At 47.5% G+C, this 20164-nt stretch overlaps 1 protein-coding gene across 1 annotated transcript in view; it reads right to left on the reverse strand.

Annotated features, from left to right (window-relative positions):
- Positions 1 to 20164, reverse strand: part of lama5 (laminin subunit alpha 5) — a 276023-nt gene that overhangs the window by 41818 nt on the left and 214041 nt on the right. The window contains exons 46-59 of the mRNA XM_033041941.1: positions 16023 to 16123; positions 14021 to 14201; positions 12863 to 13006; positions 12627 to 12778; positions 11732 to 11842; positions 11521 to 11632; positions 9856 to 10023; positions 5514 to 5710; positions 5069 to 5185; positions 3949 to 4103; positions 3552 to 3693; positions 2633 to 2735; positions 2431 to 2547; positions 168 to 353 (exon numbers count right to left, since the gene is read on the reverse strand). Of these exons, the coding sequence (XP_032897832.1) occupies positions 168 to 353; positions 2431 to 2547; positions 2633 to 2735; positions 3552 to 3693; positions 3949 to 4103; positions 5069 to 5185; positions 5514 to 5710; positions 9856 to 10023; positions 11521 to 11632; positions 11732 to 11842; positions 12627 to 12778; positions 12863 to 13006; positions 14021 to 14201; positions 16023 to 16123 (1986 nt within the window). The remainder of the gene's footprint in view (positions 1 to 167; positions 354 to 2430; positions 2548 to 2632; positions 2736 to 3551; positions 3694 to 3948; positions 4104 to 5068; positions 5186 to 5513; positions 5711 to 9855; positions 10024 to 11520; positions 11633 to 11731; positions 11843 to 12626; positions 12779 to 12862; positions 13007 to 14020; positions 14202 to 16022; positions 16124 to 20164) is intronic.

Below are 20164 nucleotides of genomic sequence, written 5' to 3' on the forward strand. Positions count from 1 at the left end.
ACTGAACATCTTGTATGTGTATGTGACAAATAAAGTTGACTTGACTTGACTGGAGTATTAGAATACGGCTTTGAAGATGCCCTTTCACAAGGTGCCCTGCCAATAAGCCCCCTGGCAATCAGCCCTTGCCCTCTTGTACTGTTGAGGTAATAAGGGGTTGCACATACCAGATTTATTTGCTTCTTGCAGAGTTCTGTTAAAGTCCTCACTGTCGGTTGGTAGTCCCCCATATTTCTCTGTCCAATTGTCCAGGTTTTTTTTCATCGTCTCCAGAGTGTTCTGCACATCCGCAGCCGTCTTGTTGGCCGCAGCCGCCATCTTCTTTGCTGTCGCAAGGTTATCAGCTGTATTGCCTGCAAGAGGAACAGGTCATGCTGCGACAACATGCACAGAACCTCCCATCCAAGACCAAGATGCAATCAAAACCATATACAGTATTGGGGATGACCCGAATGCATTGAGCACTGCTTGATACATCTGTTAAACTGGTTGCCACTCAATACCAACACTGATAGAGTCATACAGCAGGGAAACAGGCCCTTCACCCCAACCTGTCCATACTGACTGAGATGGCCCACTAGTCCCACCTGCAGTGTTTGCCTAATCCCTCTTTCTATCTATGTCCCTGTACCTGCCTTTCAACTATCTTCTCTGATAGCTCGTTCCATACACCCACCACCCTGTGTATGAAAAATTGTCCATCGGGTTCCTATTCAATCTTTCCCCTCTCATCTTGTGATCTGAATGCTGGAATAGTTTAGTTTAGTTTAGAGATACAGCGCGGAAATAGGTGCTTCGGCCCACCGGGTCCACGTCGACCAGCGATCCCCGCACACACCAGCCACCTCCTACACACACTGGGGACAATTTACACATACACCAAGCCAATTAACCTACATACCGGAGGTAGACAAAAATGCTGGAGAAACTCAGTGGGTGAGGCAGCATCTATGGAGCGAAGGAAATAGGCAACCTTTTGGGTCGAAACCCTTCTTCAGACCTCAGGGCTTCGACCCGAAACGTTGCCTATTTCCTTCGCTCCATAGATGCTGCCTCACCTGCTGAGTTTCTCCAGCATTTTTGTCTACCTTCGATTTTCCAGCATCTGCAGTTCCTTCTTAAATATTTAACCTACATAGCGGTACGTCTTTGGAGTGTGGGAGGAAACCGAAGATCTCGGAGAAAACCCAAGCGGTCACGGAGAGAATGTACAAACTCCGTACAGACAGCGCAGCGCCCGTGGTCGGGATCGAACCCGGGTCTCTGGCTCTGCAAGCGCTGTAAGGCAGCAACTCTACCGCTGCGCCACCGTGACCGTCCTTTAATTCCACTCTTTACAAACCGTGCCATCAACTGAAAATGCAATCACGCGGAGAGAGAAGGAAACTTGTCGTTGCCAGACTAGCCAGCACTGGCATTTACAGAACCAAAGAATCAAAGCTACGACATTAAAGCCCAGCTCTTATACTCAATGCCTCAGCCTATCTTTCATCAGACTTTACTGGACTGCATCTTGCACTGAACATTATCCCCTTCATCGTGTATTTGTACATTGTGGATGGCTCGAATGTAATCATGTATTGTCTTTCCGCTGACTGGTCAGCACGCAACACAAGCTTTTCACTGTACCTCGGTGCACCTGACAATAAATGTTTTACTGTAACTTTATCAAGGCAAGCATGTTGACTACGACGTCTTCACTACCCTTTCCAACTGTGTCAGCATTTTCAGGGAGCTACTAACATGTCGGCCAACGTTCCTCTGTGGATCAATATCCCCGAGGTCCATGCCATATACTGTATATATCCTGTTATCATTTGATATCACAAAACGCATCACTTAGCACTTGTCTGGATTAAACTCCAGCTGCCACCACTCTGCCCAACTTTCCAAGTGATCCATGTTCCTTTCACAACCGTCTTCACTAACATCAAGCTGATGGTGGGTTGTTGACGTGAGTCATTAATACCGTGACACCTGTCCAACGCTGTCAGTGTTTACAGTTTATTTGGCAATAAGTGTGAACCTGCAACCCCAACTCCAGTGATTCTAACTGTGCAGTAAAGAGGGAGATGGGATTAACACAGTGGAGCAGCAGTAGAGCTGCTGCCTCACTGCTCCAGAGACCTGGTTTCGATCCTGACCTCGGGTGCTGTCTCTCTGGAGTTTGCATGCTCTCCTTGTGAGAGTGTGGGTTTCCTCTGGGTGCTCCGGTTTCCACCCACATTCCAAAGAAGTGCGGGTTTGTAGGTTACTTGAACTCTGTAAACTGCCCCTAGTGTGTAGTGGGATAACTAGTGTGAACGGGTGATCAATGGTTGGCGTGGGCTAAGTGGGCCGAAGGGCCAGTTTCCATGCTGTATCTCTAACGAAGAGGAGCCTTCATCACATTTGCCTCTGACTATAGCTCACTTGAGGACAAAGACAAACCTCTGTTGATGTCTTTCAGCAGATTTTGAGCAGATTCCAGTTGATTCAGGAGTTGGTCCTTCTTGGTTTTTGCGTCATTCAGCCGTTTCTTTGATTCTTTCAGCGCAGGCTTCAGTTCTAGCAGAAGACAACAAAGGTATTAGAGTGCACACTTAACCATTAACGTGTACGCATAGAGCAGAGGATTAAGTCACCACCGTACCGTCTTGTAATCTCTTCTGGGCATTTTCTGCCTCTTCCACAAGCAGGCTGGCCGACTTCTTCAACTGTGCAGCTTGATGAGACAGATCTTCATCTATTACTTGCTAAAATGGCAGAAGACAAAAACACACCTAAATTAAAGCATCAACTCCTCAGCCTCTCAGATGCATGGCAGGGGAGAGAACAGCGTGGAACATGCATTTGTGCATTTTGAAAGCAACACAAGGTTTCCTGTAATGCTGCTGACTGAATATCGTAGCTCGAACAGCTGATCTGGTGCCACGGAAAATTAATGCAATAACAAACGCAACGTTGCAACACAATCGGCACACTGTGGCGGCAGGGTGGCACAGCGGTAGAGCTGCTACCTCACAAAGCCCGAGACCCTGTTCGATCCTGTCTACAGGTGCTGCCTGTGTGGAGTTTGCATGTTCTCCCTGGCACCGCCTGGGTTTCCACACGGTGGCTCTGGTTTCCTACCGCATCTTATAGATGTGTGGGTTTGTAGGTTAATTCGCCTCTGCAAATAGTCCGCAATCAAACTAAAACTGGAGTAACTCTGCAGGCCAGGCTGCATCTCATTTTTTGATAAACATGGTGTAAACCAGCATCTGTTCCTTCCTGTACATCAAAACTCTCCAGGTTTAGGTTTAAGGTGGAAAGGGAATGATTTAAAGGGGACCCAAGTGCAAATTTGTCATTCAGAAGGTGGTGGGTATGTGGAAGGAGCTGCCAAAGGAAGTGGTAGAGGCAGGTACAATTGCTTCTTCTAAAAAGACATTTGGATGGGTTCATAGATAGATAAGGTTTAGAAGGATGAGGGCCATATGCAGGCAAATTAGACCAGCTAAGCAGCTCATCTTGGACGAGTTGGGCCAAAGGAACAGTTTCCATGTCGTATAACTCTCTGACTATTTTACCTCCAGGGCCTTCTTAGCTGCATTACTGGCCTCCTTTGCTGCGATCTTGGCTCTCTCCACCGCCTCAATGATGCCAGCATATGCATTGGAGGCATTCAACGCACGCTGAATGAATCCATCTTGGTTTGTGTCTTCAATTGCCCTGTCAACAACAAGATGGAGACTTAGGAAGAAACGAACGGCACTGGCCCCAACTGTTTGGTAAACAACGGCACACAGAATCACCCAAACTGAAAAGGAGGAGGATTTCTAGAGATAAGCAATGCTGACTTTAAACCCCGGTGACAAATTCAGATCCGGCCTTCATAGGCAGACCCTGAGATGAGGCAGAGTGGGACGTCTCAAAACCACAGAGCAGCCTCAGCCAAAGTCACAAGCCAACCACCAAACGATTTACCTGGACAGGTTCTTAGCCAGTTCATCCAGGAACCTGGCATGTTCCTCCGCCCGCTCCACAATTGGGGTTTTGCTGCTCGCTGGAGAGAATTTCTTCACTTTTTCAATGAGGGGTATCTTGGCTCCATCCAACTTTGCTGCCAACTTCTCGTAGCCCTAGGCACCAATGAACAGATTTACAGGATGTTATTTCAATTCATGGCTGATTACAATGTTCATCCTGTAGTGCTGATACAGTTTTGATGCCCAAGAGGGAGACTCGAACACACAATACATGAAAAGCAAATGCAATGAGAGGTGGTGGCCTTCAGAGGGGGGCGGGAAGATGGGGGTGGAAAATCAGTCTTTATCTGACAGCTTTGCGAAATGTATTCCAAAAAGACTGCGGAGTTAACACCCGACATGATGATCTTCCTTCAATTAGGCACTCAGACTCTTCGGTGCCCGATTAGCCGACCAGCGATCACCAGTACACTAGTTCTATCCTACACACCAGGGACAATTTACAGAAGCCAATTAACGTACAGACCTGAGATAGACACAAAATGCTGGAGTAACTCAGGACCGGCAGCATCTCTGGATTGAAGGAATAGGTGACGTTTTGGGTCGAAGAAGGGTCTCCAACCGAAACATCACCCACTCCTTCTATCCAGAGATGCTGCCTGGCCTGCTGAGTTACTCCAGCATTGTGTGCCTATCTTCGGTTTAAACCAGCATCTGCAGATCCTTCCTCCAACCTACAAACCTGCATGTCCTTGGAATGTGGGAGGAAACCGGAGCACCCAGAGAAAACCCACGTGGTCATGGGGAGAACGTACAAACTCCGTACAGGCTCAAGTAGTCAGGATCAAACCCGGGTCACTGGCGCTGTAAGGCAGCAACTCTAGCACTGTGCTACTGTGACGCTCTGATGTAGTAAAGTTTGAAAATTATTAGGAAGACTAGTAGCTTGCAATAACACTGGTCAGAAAATAGTGTGTTTTGTTGTGCCCATTTGTTAGATATATGAGAGACATCGCCAAGCAGGAAAATAGAACACCAATGGCGCTTATCCAAGTTTGCGATTACAAGTCTTTGACTGCATAGGCTGATAAAGCCGCAGCTATGGCTGGGTCACCCACCTCTTTGGCATCCTCCAACATGCGGAGAAGATCAGAGGCCTGGAGCAGGGCTTCTCTCGCCATCCTCAGCACTTCCCCTACTTGCTGGTGTCGCTTCTTCAAATCTTCCACATTTCGCTGCGAGAACAATGAAACACAACATTGTTTCTAGCTGCTTTCTACAGAATCAATAGCGATCAAGGAAGAAAATGGCCTCCCCCGCTGCTACCCGCACAGGTGGAAGGAGAGATGGCTGAGATCATGTCCTCAGACGCTGCCTTCCGAGAAAATTCCCCAAATTCCCTGCAAGGACAGCTGCTGATCGGAAGGCACAGAAAGAATCTGGCCCCAAATAAACAACTAAACAAGGTAAAATGTGCAAGTTGCTGGAAAAAACTAACTCAGCAATGAATCTTACTCAAAGTGCAGCTAAAAGTCTCTTGAAGAACTGCCTCCAAATTCTCACCTTGCTCTCTGCTAATAACAGCTCGTTGATTTTGTTCTTTTCATTCACTTGCCCGGTTTTGTTCACTGCTTCATTCAGGGCATCCCTCAGGTCCATCATCTGAGAGTTATGTTTCAGTAACATATCGTTGATGTCCTCAACCAAATCCTTTAGGTGTTGTAAAGGTTTTTCCAGCCGCTCTTTGACCCGTTCAAGTACTAGAGGAGCAAGCAGATAGAGGTTAAGCAGCAAACCTGGCCCCCAAAACATCCATGGAACAAGTACAATGTAATCTCTTGCAAAGACAACTTTCCCCTCTGCATTCTTCCTGGAGCAGGTGACCTGAAGTACAGATTGGAAGGTACACAATCTTGTTGATGGCTTGGAGGTTTTTAGAATATATTTCTTATTCACATATCCCCAAGTGGTTATCTACACAGAAACAATATACATTAAAAAATAGCACAAAGTGCTGGAGTAAGTCAGCTGATCAGGCAGCATCTCTGTAAGATAGACACAAAATGCTGGAGTAACTCAACGGGTCCGGCAGCATCTTTGGAGAAAAAGAACCAGTGACATTTCGGGTCGGAACCCTTCTTCAGACTGAAGAAGGGTCTCGACCCGAAACGTCACCTATTCCTTCGCTCCATAGATGCTGCCTCACCTGCTGAGTTTCTCCAGCATTTTTATCTACCTTCAAGTAGAATAGGAGGTGTTTTTCCTCCAGTGTACATGTGGCCTCACTATTGCAATGGACAGAAAGTTAAGTATAGAAATGGGAAGGGGTTAAAATGGTTAGCACCTGGAGATCCAGCAGGCCTTGGTGGACCGAGGTATTTAGAAAATGCACCAGAGATAAGATGGCGGGTTGTTCTGGTGTTTGAATCATGATATTTTGTGCCACAATTCACATCCATTTCTCATGTGGGTCTTATCGGGCGGGTGGGGGGGGGGGGGGGAGGGGTAGCAAAATGAGAGTGATGGAAGGTGAAGGGAAACATGGTGGCTGCCAAAGGTCTGTGAGCACCCTGGACAACAGCCTCGACTTATACTCGCAGTATGGTCAACACGAGGTCGTAGGAGGTCTTTGTAACTCTCCTTCATGCTCGAGAGTAGTCCCCGTGGACTCGAGGCCTCAGCTAGGTCGCGGCATATTTTTCAACATGCTGAAAAATGCACGCAAGTGAAAAAAGCTCGCCATGAAAAAAATCGATACTGTTTTTTACTCGTAGGTTTAGTCGTAGTAGGTCGTAGTAGGTCGGCATGTTAGTCGTAGGTAATCGAGGGTAGTTGAAGGTAGTCGAAGGTCGTCGTAGATAGTCTTCAACATAGTCGAAGGGAGGTCGAAGGAGTTCGTCTTCACTCTCCACTATTCCGTGTCCAATTTTCCCGAAGTTAGTCGTAGCTAGTCGTAGGCAGTCTTCAACAGAGTCGAAGGAGGTCTTCAACATGACATTTTTTCAAACTCTCCTGAACTCTTCTAAACTCGCCAATTAGGTTGCCCAAGTGGGACAGCCCCTTAAATCTTTACAATGCTGCACACAATACCAAAGTACTCACTGAGTTTAAATAATGTAGAGAAAATGAGTTTCAATAATATAAACAATATGTTTATTTTCTCTTTTTATTGCCACTTTCTTCTATTAAGTTGAGTTGAGTTTATTGCCATAGGCTCGAGTTTGGTGAGGTACAGGTACAATGAAAAACTTGTTGCAACAGCATCATGGGCACATAGACTATGGACAAAATCCTAAACTATATCTAAACTCTGCAAGATAGTGAAAAGACAAAGACCATTCCAAGGCATCAATACAAAAATACACAATTGGAAAACAAGTAGTACAAGAGGTGGTCCATAGTGTTCCATTGCCAAGGTAGGATTAGGGTTGTGCAGGTTGGTTCACGAACCTGGTGGATGTAGGAAAGTCGCAGGCTACTGTACCTACTACCTGATGATAGCAGCAAGAAGATGGCCCAGATATGGGGATCCTTGAGACATCACCTTATTATGTCTAAGAACGAACTGCAGTTGCTGGAAAAATCGAAGGTAGACAAAAAGCTGGAGAAACTCAGTCTGAAGAAGGGTCTCGACCCGAAACGTCACCCATTCCTTCGCTCCATAGATGCTGCCTCACCCGCCGAGTTTCTCCAGCTTTTTGTCTACCTTCACCTTATTGTGTAGTTGTTTTCGACGTAGAGGACTTAGCCCAACGTTCTCTGCAACGTTTGCGCCCCTTGTGCTTTGGGAGCTGTTGTAACAGGTCATGATGCAACTATCGTGATATTAACACCCAGGCTCTCTCCATCGTTAAACGTCCAGTGCGGGGTCAAGGAAAGAGCATTCACGCATTCACGCCCTGTTTCCACCAATCTTTCCACCACCACTCACGAGAAGCACAAGAGTGCAATTGTATGCTGATGCCGAGAAGTGTCTTCAGCTCTGGCTGAACGGTTTCTAATCTTGTGATGTTGACTCCATAAGAAGAACTTCCAGTGAACATATTTTTTCTCTCTAATGCCCCCATTAACCCATCCACTAGATGACCTCCAGAACTTATCTCCAGCCTCCATCCTAGCGCCGATATTCCCTTTGACCTATCCATTGCTGCCCCGCCTTGTCTGCAACTTTAATCTACAGGCCGTCTCCACATTATGAACAGGTTTCCATTTTACCAAGATCCAAAGTCGACTTTGTTGGCACGTCTGTACATCTACCCAAATCACACAATATTGTAACCATGCATCCACAGTAATGTAATGAATGGCATCAGAATCACACAAGACTTTAAACTAAGAACAAATAACTAAAAGTGGTGAGAGTATTTTGTTGTGTTTTATGACTGTTGGCAGACCAATTTCCCTCCTGGGATAAATAAAGTTCTATCATATCGTATCGTAAACCAGTCTGCCAATCACAGGGTCTAATCTATGTAGTTACATCAAATGAATATTAATATTGGAGCTTGTTTGAGTTTGCATAAGTTGGGCGTTTGGAACCCAGGGATGCCTGTAACTTGTTTTCTTGCCTTACCAGCTCTCAAGGACTTTGACCTAAAACAGAAACATGATTTCTCCTTCCATGGACGATGCCTACTTGCTGAGTACTTCCAACATGTTCTGTGTTTGTTTCAGGATTCCAGGATTTGCAGATTTTCATTTCCAATTCCAGTCTGACATTAGGCAAACTAATCTGCAGTTCCTTGTTTTCCCTCTCCCTCCTTTCTGAAACAATGTGAGTTGTTTGCTGTCTTTAGACTTTAGAGATACAGCGCGGAAACAGGCCTTTCAGCCCTTCAAGTCTGCACCGACCACCCCATACACTCTACTATCCTACACAATAGGGACAATTTACAGATGACAATAAACCTACAAACTCGCACATCTTTGGAGTGTGCATGGAAACCGGAGCACCCAGAGAAAACCCACGGGGTCACGGGGAGAACATGCAAACTCCGTGCAGACAGCACCCAAGGTCAGGATCGGAGGGTGGCGCCGTTGAGTATGGCTGCCTCGCGTGCAGCTGTTCATCCTTTCATCCTTTAAAAACATATTTTGTTTATCAAAAGTTTTGTTTTGGAGGTCTTTTAGTCTTTTTATGTGGGGGATAGGAGGAAGGGGGAAACCATTTTCTCAGTCACTTCCAGGTCGAGGATGCGTCTATTCTCAGAGTCGCATCTTCGCCCCCTCCTCACGGCCTACCATCTGGATTGGCGCAGCTTTCCTGCCGGAGACCGACCAGAGCTTCAGCAGCGGAGCGGACAATGCCTTACTGGGGTCGCCATGTGAAGCTCCGGAGTGCTGGGACTGCCGATTTTAACACCATGGAGCTGTGGTCTGCGGCGCTAATTGTAACAAGCAGGGCCCTGGGATCTTTCGCCGAGGATTGCCGTGTGGAGCTCCACCCAGCTCGGCCTGTGGACGTCGGGAGCCGCGGTCTCCGGTAGGAAGCGGCCGATTCTGAACTCCAGGTCGCTGAGAGTGTTCTTTCGACGCTGGAGTTCCATCATCCGGCGAGAGGGCCTGAACATCGGGCCGCGGTTGCGGCAACTGCAGAGACCTCAATAGGCCCCGACCACGGGTGAACATAGAGGAGTGGTCTGAACTTTTATTGCCTTCCCTCACAGCGGATGTTCATGTTAAATTCTATCGTGTGTTGTGTTTGTTTTATTTGTATGGCTGTATGGCAACCCAAATATCGCTGTACCAATTGGTATAGCCACAATAAACTTGAACCCTTGATCTCTGGCACTATAACGCAGCAACTCTACCGCAGCCACCACTGCCCTCAATCTCTGGAAATTGTCCTCATTCATCCGTCCACTTCATTAAGCACACGCTCCAGTCCCACGTGCTTGTTACTCACATTTTATCGCTTCAGCGTTCTCTTGATCGGCAGCATCATGCTGACTGCTGAAATTGCGGTTCCTCATTTCCTTCAGTAACATCTCCACCTCCGCTAGTTTCTTCACAAATTCTTCGGTGGTTGGCATGCTGGTGTTGAGCCGTGTTTTGTTCATCTGGTCAATCAGATCTGAGGAACAAGGTTTCATGGTGAGGTCAGTACATGCTCTCCCCCGCTTCCCCCAAATCAAACTGGCCATAAAAGTCACCGGTAACTCCTCAGGCTAAAAAAGTCACTCGTAACTCTGCAACCAACCCAGAAGAGGAACCATCAGGCTAAAGGGCCTGTCCCACTTTCACGACCTAATTCACAACCTTTTTTACTCGTGGACATTTTTCATCAGGCTAGAAAAACGCCCCGACCTACTTGATGCCACGAGTACCTACGACTAGCATCACGGCCTGCTACGACCTACCTACGACCTCCTACAACCTCGTGACGACCATGCTGCGAGTATGCGTCAAGGGCAAACTCGGCAGAGGTCGTGAATTAGGTCGTGAAAGTGGGACAGGCCTTTACGTCTCTGTAGAAATGAAGAATATGAGCACGGTGATAGATGGTTGTTTTGGACTCCATGCCACTGGATCGTGACCCAGATCTGTCAAGGACCGTGTGGTGGCTGTCTGTGCACCAGTCTCCCCATGTTAAACAAAGTCACGCACAGGCGTCCTCCATGAGAGGACAGTCATACTCATTTCGAGATAATGAGATGCGCAATCTAAGGTGTCAACTGATTTTAGATTAGAGATACAGCGTGGAAGCAGGCCATTCGACCCACTGAGTCTGTGCCAACCAGCCATGTACACCAGTTCTATCCAACACACCATTCAAAGAGGCAAGATGTGAAGAACTTCATTTTGAATTATGCTCTGTGAACCTCTATTGAAATTAGAAATCATTATTAAGCTATTAATACAAATAATCCACAGCATTCTTCACAAAGCTCCTGTTTTCGTGCCGTTTCTCTCCAAGACTGCAGGGTTTGAATGTAAACACATTAGCCATCAGGCACATGCAACGGCACAGACAAGCAGTGATTGGATGGACGCTGTCATTAACTGAGGCATGGACACCAAAAGGGAAAGGAACATTATTTTGGGGTGTATTGAAAACAGGGAAAGTTCTTGTCCAATCTTCTGAGTCATCAAACAGAAAAGGCAATCATTGAAAGATGCAACATGGAAACAGGCCCTTCAGCCCACTGAGTCCAAGTCGACCATTGATCACCCACCCGTACACAAGTTCTATGCTATCCAACTTCCACATCCACTCCCTAACATTAGGGACAATTTTACAGATGCCAAGTAATGTATAAACCTGCACTTCTTTGGGACATGGGAAGAAACTGGAGCACCCGGGGGAGATCCGTGCGGTCACAGAGAGAACGTGCAAACTCCACACAGACAGAACCTGAGGTCAGGATCGAACCCAGGTCACTGGCGCTGTAAGGCAGCAGCTTTACTTGCTGTGCCACAGCGCCACCCTTCACGTGGTCCTGCAGTGAGGATCAGCAAACGACCGTGTAATGATTTACAAAGAGTGATGTCATGCATGATACGCGCTGTGTCATTTTTTTTTGCCAAATAACATCCACAGAAACATTCAAACATAATCAATGGGATTTACCTAAAATGGTGTTTCTGAGGCTTGTGATATTATTAAGCAATCCAATAGCATGCTGGTGGGTCCCATCAACACTCTCCGCCAGTGCTGTTGCCTTCCTGTTGGTCACATTGACCTGGAGAGAAGGGTGGGCAGAGGAAGTGGGGTCAGTTCGAGGTCGATACGAGAGAACAAGATAGTGCCAGAGGACTTTGGCAAGAAAGGACACACTTGCCTTTGCTTCAAAAGCATCCAAGACTTGTGTTAGGTTCATGCTGGTTGCCTCCAATTCATCAGTCTGATTCTTGCTTTGGTCCTGCGTACCCCTGTATCGGCGGAGGTCACCCTGAACATAAAGCAGCAACATCCAGTCATGAATTAGATTCGTCAATGTAATAAATCCACAGTCACGCAGTCATCAGTGCACACAACGCTTCCAAAGTCTGAAGCAGGGTCTCGACCCGAAACGTCACCCATTCCTTTTCTCCAGAGATGCTCCCTGCCCCGCTGAGTTACTCCAGCTTTTTGTGTCCATCTACGCTTGCAAAGTAGATGGGTTATTCACGCAGAGGGAAGACATGCCAAAATATAAATCGGAAGAGTTTGATATCAGCAGTGATCGCGACTGGGAAAATCAATGGTACAATTACCATATTGAGGATTCATTTCTTAGCTACTGGTCCGCAAGGTTTGGAGAAGGAAGTTCACAAGTTGCAGGAACAGAATGAGGCCATTTGGCCCATCAAAACTATTCCACCATTCAATCATGGTTGATCTATCTTTCCCTCGCAACCCCAATCTCCTCCTCCCCATAGCCCCTGACAACCTCACTATTCCAGAATCTGTCTATCTCCGCATTAAAAATACCCATTAACTTGGCTTCCACAGCTGTCTGTGGCAATGATTTCCACAGATTCACCTCCCTCGGACTAAAAAACAAAATAAAGTACGTCTTTGGAGTGTGGGAGGAAACCGGAGCACCCGGGGAAAACCAATGCGGGTCACAGGGAGAACGTACAAACTTTGTGCAGGCAGCACCCGTAGTCAGGATCAAACCCGGGTGTCTGACACTGTAAGGCACTGTGTAATTCCTATTGGGCTCAGACATACATCCACACAGCGTGACTCACCTCCAGCTGCCCCAAGCTGTCGTTCAAGGCGTTCATTCGCTTCCACACGATGGAACTGGCGGTGACATTTGAAAGCTGCTCCCTGATTTCTGGCAGCACGGCTGCCGTCCGATTCAGATCTTCCAAAAGAACTACGATGCAACTATCACAAGCTGCATCGAAGAACGGTTAGGTTTTACCCCTTGTCGCTTGAGGTGAAAAGTTTTGAAGAGAAAAGATAACACAAAGCCACTCACGCTCACACTTCATGGAGTAGAGACCATCGACGACCGGAACCTCGTGCAATTTCAAACAGGTATCGCATTGCCTGCCCGACAAGCCGTTGTTGCACACGCACGCTCCAGTCCACGGGTTACACGGCCCCCCATTGCAGACGCATCCTGGAGTAAAATTAAATTACATTTAGTCAAAACATCTCAAAGTTTTAGTTGTGACATTATTCCTTCACTGCCTTGAAAGAACATAAAACGGGCAGAAATTCCAAACCCTTGTTCTGCTGATGGAAATGGGAAGGCTACAATCCAGGATATCGGAATGAGGGCTTTTGCTGGCAGTGACATGGGGCCATCAATGTGCATGGACCATTACGGGGGCTGGCGTGGACCGTCATTGTTCAAAACACTGCCCTGATCCACAGCTCCCAGTGATGGAGAGTACAATGCTACTTGCAGAAAAATCCCATCTTCCCAGTCCTAAACAGGTGTGGGTGGGGAGAGCGAGCGAGAGCGAGAGAGGGAGAGAGTGCGCAAAAGGGGCAGAGAGGGAGAGAGTGCAAGAGAGAGAGCGCGCAAAAGGGAGAAAAAGCATGAAAGAGAGCACAAAAGCGAGATGGCATGAAAGAGAGAGCACAAAAGAGAGAGGGAGCAAGTGGAACTGATCCAGAGTCTGTTTTCCCTAGTCATACTCCCCAAGCAAAGAAAACGCACTCTCACCATCCCACCTGTCAACGCCTCTGTAATCTTGTTCAATTTGAAACATTTCCAGGAAAAATCAAATGGATAAAATGATGCACAATTTGGAATTATAACCCAGGATTGTAGACAGCAGGGAGGACTGGGGAATGTACCCGTTGTGGCAGAGAATGTAGCTCCAACAGTAGCACACTTAGTTAAAAAAAACCTGGAGACACGAGGAAACTGTAAATGCTGGAATCTTGAGTACAACACAAAGTACTGGAGGAACTTAGTCTGAAGAAGGGTCCCGACTTTATACATCAACTCTAAATATCCCCCAGGGATGCTGCCTGACCCGTCGTGTTACTACAGCATTTTGTGTTCTCCTTTGTTTTGTTTTTTTTAAAAGCCCGACTGATGCAGCACTTCAGTGAACGAGAACATAAACGAACAGATGATATGTTGGGCCTTCCTCGGTCCCCTCTGCTTGCACCCACTTACTCTGGCAACCGCTCGGACTGAAGCGCCAATACCCGGGGGCACACCGCTGGCACTGGCGACCGGATATCCCGGGTAAGCAAGGACACTGGCCACTTTGGGAGTCACAGATTTCATTCTGAGAAGCCACATCACAGGAGCACCTCTGGCAGCCAGTGCAGCTTCCGTATCCATAATATCCAATCTGCAGAGAAAAAATACATGAGACGGCAGCAGTGGCTCGCTGGTTTTGGAAGCAAAACTGACTGGTGTGTTGCAAACAAACCAACCATTGGTCTTCATTGAGTGATACAGCACAGACCCTTCTGCCCAACTCATCCACGTCAACCAAGATGCCCCATCTAAGCTTGTCCCGTCAGCCTGCGTTTGGCCCACATCCCCTGAACCTTTCCTATCCATCTACCTGATCATGTTGTGTATGTGGATTTCAGCAAGGCATCCGACAAGGTTCCGCATGGTAGGCTGCTCTGGAAGATTAAATCCCATGGGATCCAAGGAGAGATAGCTGAATGGATAGAAAATTGGTTTCATGGAAGGAAGCAGAGGTTGATGGTGGAAGATTGCCTTTTGGACTGGAGGCCTGTGCCTCAGGGTTTGGTGCTGGGCCCATTGCTGTTTGTCATCTATATCAATGATTTGGATGAGAACGTACATTGCATGATTAGCAAGTTTGCAGATGGCGCAAAAGTGGGTGGTTTGGCAGATAGTGAAGATGGTTGTCAAAAATTGCAGCAGGATCTTGATCGGTTGGAATGGTTGATGGACTTTAATACTGAGAAATGTGAGGTGTGGCATTTTTGGAAAACTAACCAGGATTACACAGTGAAAGGTAGGGCTCTGGGGAGTGTTGTAGTGCAGAGGGATCTAGGAGTGCAGGTACATAGTTTGTTGAAAGTGGCACCACAGGTAGATAAGGTGGTCAAAGAGGCTTTTGTCATGTTGGCCTTCATCAGTCGGAGTATTAAGTATAGAGGTTGAGAAGTAATATTGCAGTTATAGAAGATCTTGGTGAGGCCGCATTTAGAGTATTATGTTCTGTTTGGGGAATCATGTTATAGGAAAGATGTTGTCCAGCTGGAAAGGGTGAAGAGAAGATTTACGAGGGTGTTGTCAGGACTCGAGGGCATCGGGAGAGGTAGGGCAGGCTAGAACCCGATTCCTTGCAGCACAGGAGAATGAGGGGCGATCTTTTAGAGGTGTACAAAAACATGAGAGTAGATCGGGTAGACGCACAGAATCTCTTGGCCAGAAGAGGGGAATTGAGAACCAGGGGACATAGGTTTAAGCTGGGAGTTGGAGGGGGGGGGGGGGTGGCGGAGTATTAATAGGAACATGAGGAGTAGCTTTTTCAGAGAAAGGGCGGTGGGTGTATGGAATGAGCTGCTGGAGGAAGTAGTTGGGACAGGTACTATCGCATGTCTTAAGAAACATTTAGACAGGTACATGGGTAGGACAGGGTTTGAGGGATGTGGGCCAAACACAGGCAGGTGGGACTAGTGTAGATGGGACATGTTAGTTGGTGTGGGCAAGTTGGGCCGCAGGGCCTGTTTTCACGCCATAAGACTCTAAGACTCAATAAATATGTTTCCCCTGACGGCTAAGCAGCAGCATAAACTGCGTTGCGTTCTCCTGCAATCACCCCTCAGCCAGCATCCATCCTCCTCAGCTCACGCCTGCCTTCAGCTAGCAAATATTTAATGTCGGAAAGACACTTGGCATATTGGGGAGAGAGTCCCGATGTACTCCCGGCTTTGCCCAAGTTTCCAAGAGGAAGGACCACACAGACAAGTTTAACTCCATCTTGGCTCGCCGCGTAGTGAAATGGCTTCCAAAGCCCAGATTTTCCTTGAGCCATTTCTGGGTCCAGAGCAAGCTAATCGATGAGGATTAATTGCCGACAGCGCAACAGAGAAGGACTAACATCGGGATGCAGGGATTTGAGGGAAATGGGCCACTCCTTCCATAATATGCGATGTCCAAGCGGAATGAACCAAGCTTTGCTTACCATACACTGGTCACACTGTGGCCCCATCACCCCGGCCTTGCATCGACACTCACCAGTGCGCGCATCACAAGACTCAGTCCCACATGGTGAACAACTGCAAGCTGGGGATTCACAAAGTTAAACAACACTCAATGGGAAAACTTGCAGTTTTACTGAGTTAATACCACGAAGGTTAATTACAACGTGTGACATACATTGAACTCAGATTTAAATATTTAGAAATTCATAGGGTTTTACTGAACTTCAACATCTGTTCCGTTAGCTTCAGCGAATGAATTTCAGAGACAGTGCACATGATATTGCTGCCACCATTGGCAGCGTCTCACACAGCTAACTTGGGAAGAGTTCATAGGCAAGGCTGTTCTTGTTTCAATGTAAAGTACAGGCACTTTGCGTTTCACAAAGGGGTTACGCAGTGGAAAAGCAGCGTGTAAATCGAAAAGCGCGGAAGTCAAACAGATGTAGGAAGGAACTGCAGAAGCTGGTTTACTCTGCAGATGGATGCAAAATGCTGAAGTAACTCAGCGGGTCAGGCAGCATCTATGGAGAAAAGGAATAGGTGACGTTTCAGGTTGAGACCCTTCTTCAGACTGGAAGGGTCTGCAGTCTAAGGAAGGGTCTCGACCTGAAACGGCACCTACTCCTTTTCTCCAGAGATGCTGCTTGACCCATCGAGTTACTCCAGCATTTTGTGGCAAAATCAGACATATGACAGGCACCACACTGCCATACGGTGCCAGGCAGAAATTTGTGCGTCATTCTGAAAATAGGAGCATGTGAATTAAACTTTAGTAGTAATCAGACAAGCGCATTATTCTAAAAACTCATTAATCAAACAAGCGTAAAATGCGTGGTGCCTGTATATGAAGCAAGCCCATGTATAACGGATCACTGCCATCTCAGGTGATGGATTAACCATGACTCAATGCTGCTGCATTTGGTAGATGAACGCCACGTCTCGAAGCAGAGAAATGTGGGAACATGTTGAGCAGGTCTTGGGCACGTAACCCACTGTGGCCTGGATAGGGGCTGCCCCAATGCAATGGATAGAAAACATGTTCAGGAACGACAATGGAGTTTATTTCAAGAATGACCCTTTAATAAACCCCAGTCGATGGCAATTAAGTAGTTATTTATTGGACTCGTTAGGGCAAATTGATCTTCTATCTTTTCACAAAGAGTTAGCAAATGCATTTTAAAAGTACAGGTGCACAACCTTTTATCCGAAAGCCTTGGGACCAGACACTTTTCGTAATTCGGAATTTGTCGGTCTTCGGAATGGAATTTTTTTAGCGTAGATTTTAATGGCTGGCTCAGTGGTAGAGTGCTCGGCTCATATCCGCAAGGTCGCGAGTTTGCGCCTTGATCCCGGCAGTTCCTCGGTCGCGAGTTTGAGTCTTCAATGTAGTTTTTTCTTGCAGAATAAATGTCTGTATGAAATGCAGTGTGTTGAATGCATTCCTGAATTTGTAAATGTGACCGCAGCATTGAATCACCTCTCGCACTCATGTCACCCTAGCGGGGCTACATGCCCTTAGGCGGCCTAAGGCGACATTTTCACACTCTTATATCCGCGTGCAGCAGAGGCGACGTGCGTTTGGCGCCAAACGTGAGCTTTGGTGAGCTTTGGTGTGCAGACGACATCCTGGAAAAAATGTCCGGTTTCTTCCAGGTAGGCGATATACCCTCCCGGGCAATATACCCTCCACTTCTCTTTTATGAAGGGGATTTAGTTCCCCTTTCTTCCAGGGCCGACCGGAGGTTCCGCTGTCACCTCTGCGGGCCACACTCGGTGAACGCTCACTCAACTTTGTCTTGGGATTCCTACTCTCCCGCGCAATGTACCCCCACCTTCTCTTTTATGAATGGGGATTTAGTTCCCCTTTCTTCGAGGACCGACCGGAGGTTCCGCTGTCACCTCTGCGGGCCGCCCTCGGTGAACGTCCTGTCTCCCTGTCCCTGGGATAGTAGGGGGCGATCAAACAGCACAATACCCCCCTCCCCCTCCAACTCCAGAGGAATCCGCTCCCCGATGGGCCGCTACGGCGACAAGTGACAGTTCGCCCACAGCCCGAGCTGCGCGACCCCAAGAACAAGACGTACCTTGCACACCATCAGCTTCTGCCCATAAGGGGAGCGTGTTCCTCTGGAGTTGGAGCGGGGCTGGGCTGGAGTTGCTGATCTGGGATCTCCGTGCTTGCAATGGGCCTGGGGGTCGGTGTCCCGATGAGGGGGCTGTGGGCGAACTGCCACTTGTCGCCGTAGCGGCCCATCGGGGAGCGGCTTCTGGTGGTCCTGATGTCTCCGGCCAGTTTGCAGTTTTCCTCTGGAGTTGGAACGGGGCTGGGCTGCTGCTGGCTGTGGGTCTCTGGGATCTCCGTGCTTGCAGTGGGCCTGGGGGTCGGTGTCCCGTTGGTCCTGACGTCTCCGGTGACTGGCACTGACCTGCTAGCATCGCCGACATGAAGACAGTGCATAGCCCCCGCGGCGGTGCAATGGGCGGGGAGCTGGAGAGGGGAGGGAAGGGGTCACACACATGGCCGGGAAGCAGAGGGGTGAAACTGAAGGCAGCGACAATCTGCTGCTGCCTGCCCGCTGAGTTAAAAAGTTCCCACGCAAGACTCACGATACACTGTGTATCGTGCTACCGTGGGAACTTTTTAACTCAGCGGGCAGGCAGCAGCATATTGTCAATTATTAACCCTCCCGCGCAATATACCCTCACCTTCTCTTTTATGAATGGGGATTTAGTTCCCCTTTCTTCGAGGACCGACCGGAGGTTCCGCTGTCACCTCTGCGGGCCGCCCTCGGTGAACGTTTTCAAGGACCTTTCTTCAAGGACCGAAAAAATGTCCGCTATTCGGAGGTTTTCGTTATTTGGATCTTCGGATAAAAGGTTGTGCACCTGTAATTTATTGACTGCAAAATATCTTGGAGTGTCCTCAGTACATGAAAGGCTTTTCATTCACTGATCTCACTTCCTTCGATACTCCCAAGGAAGGGAGGCAGAATATGCTACTGATTACTGGCATTTGTAGAGGCATTTTAAGATAGGACGTATTAAAGACAACAAAAAAAAGCACCAGGAACTGGACTTTATTTGGAGCAATGTAAACCAGTAACAATCTGAATTGGTGGGAATGGCTCTAAAGAGGAAGTAGCCAACCTTTAGAGATACAGAGTGGAAACAGGCCCTTTGGCCCAGCGAGTCTGCACCGACCAGTGATCACACCGTACATTAGCACTATTCTAAGCACTCGGGACAATTTACCTACAAACTTGTATATCTTTGGAGCATGAGAGGAAATCAGAGCACCCGGAGTTCTATCCTACACGAGGGACAATTCACAGAAGCCTATTAACCTGCAAACCCGCACGTCTTTGGAATGTGGGAGGAAACCGGAGCACCCGGGGAAAACCCACACAGTCACAGGGAGAAATGTACAAACTCCGTACAGGCAGCACCCATAGTCAGGATCGAAACCAAGTCTCTGGTGCTGTAAGGTAGCAACTCTACCTCTGTGCCGCCCTTATACCCGTGCCAATATATGTGGCTAATATATTCTGATGTACTTCAATTCCACAAAAGAAGCCCATCGAATTCCTGAAGATTACAGAAAATATAACAGAATGACTGTTGAAAGAAAAAGGAGGAACATGTTTAGCCAAATTGTTCCCAGCTATGTGTAAATGATGCCAACAACCGCTCTGAATCTGGCTGGACAGACATGGCAGGAACCCACGTTCCATTCCTACGTCCCCCACATATGCTCAGACCATGCATTTTGGAGAGCTGGTGGAGGATTAAAGGCCAGGAAGCACCATTGTTGATCCACATTCAAAAGAGATTATGTTGAAAAGGAAACACATAATTCAACATGAAAAGGAAAGGAATTGTCACTCAATGACAACCTTTTAAAATTAGTTTCTATAGACTTGATTTCTGTCATTACCAACTTGACATTCAAAAAGTCTCTGAAGAGTTAAAGTGCAATTGACGGAATGTTAAGTCCTTCTTTAAACACTTGAGAGGTTTCTCAGTTTAGTTAAGACTGAAAGTTTAAACCAAGAGAGCCAGAAAAGCCATCAGCCAGCCAAGATGCAGATTGATGACACAATATGAAAGTTGCACAAGAGAGCAC

Source organism: Amblyraja radiata, chromosome 23 (genome assembly GCF_010909765.2).
Source record: "Amblyraja radiata isolate CabotCenter1 chromosome 23, sAmbRad1.1.pri, whole genome shotgun sequence".
Classification (NCBI taxonomy): Eukaryota; Metazoa; Chordata; class Chondrichthyes; order Rajiformes; family Rajidae; genus Amblyraja; species Amblyraja radiata.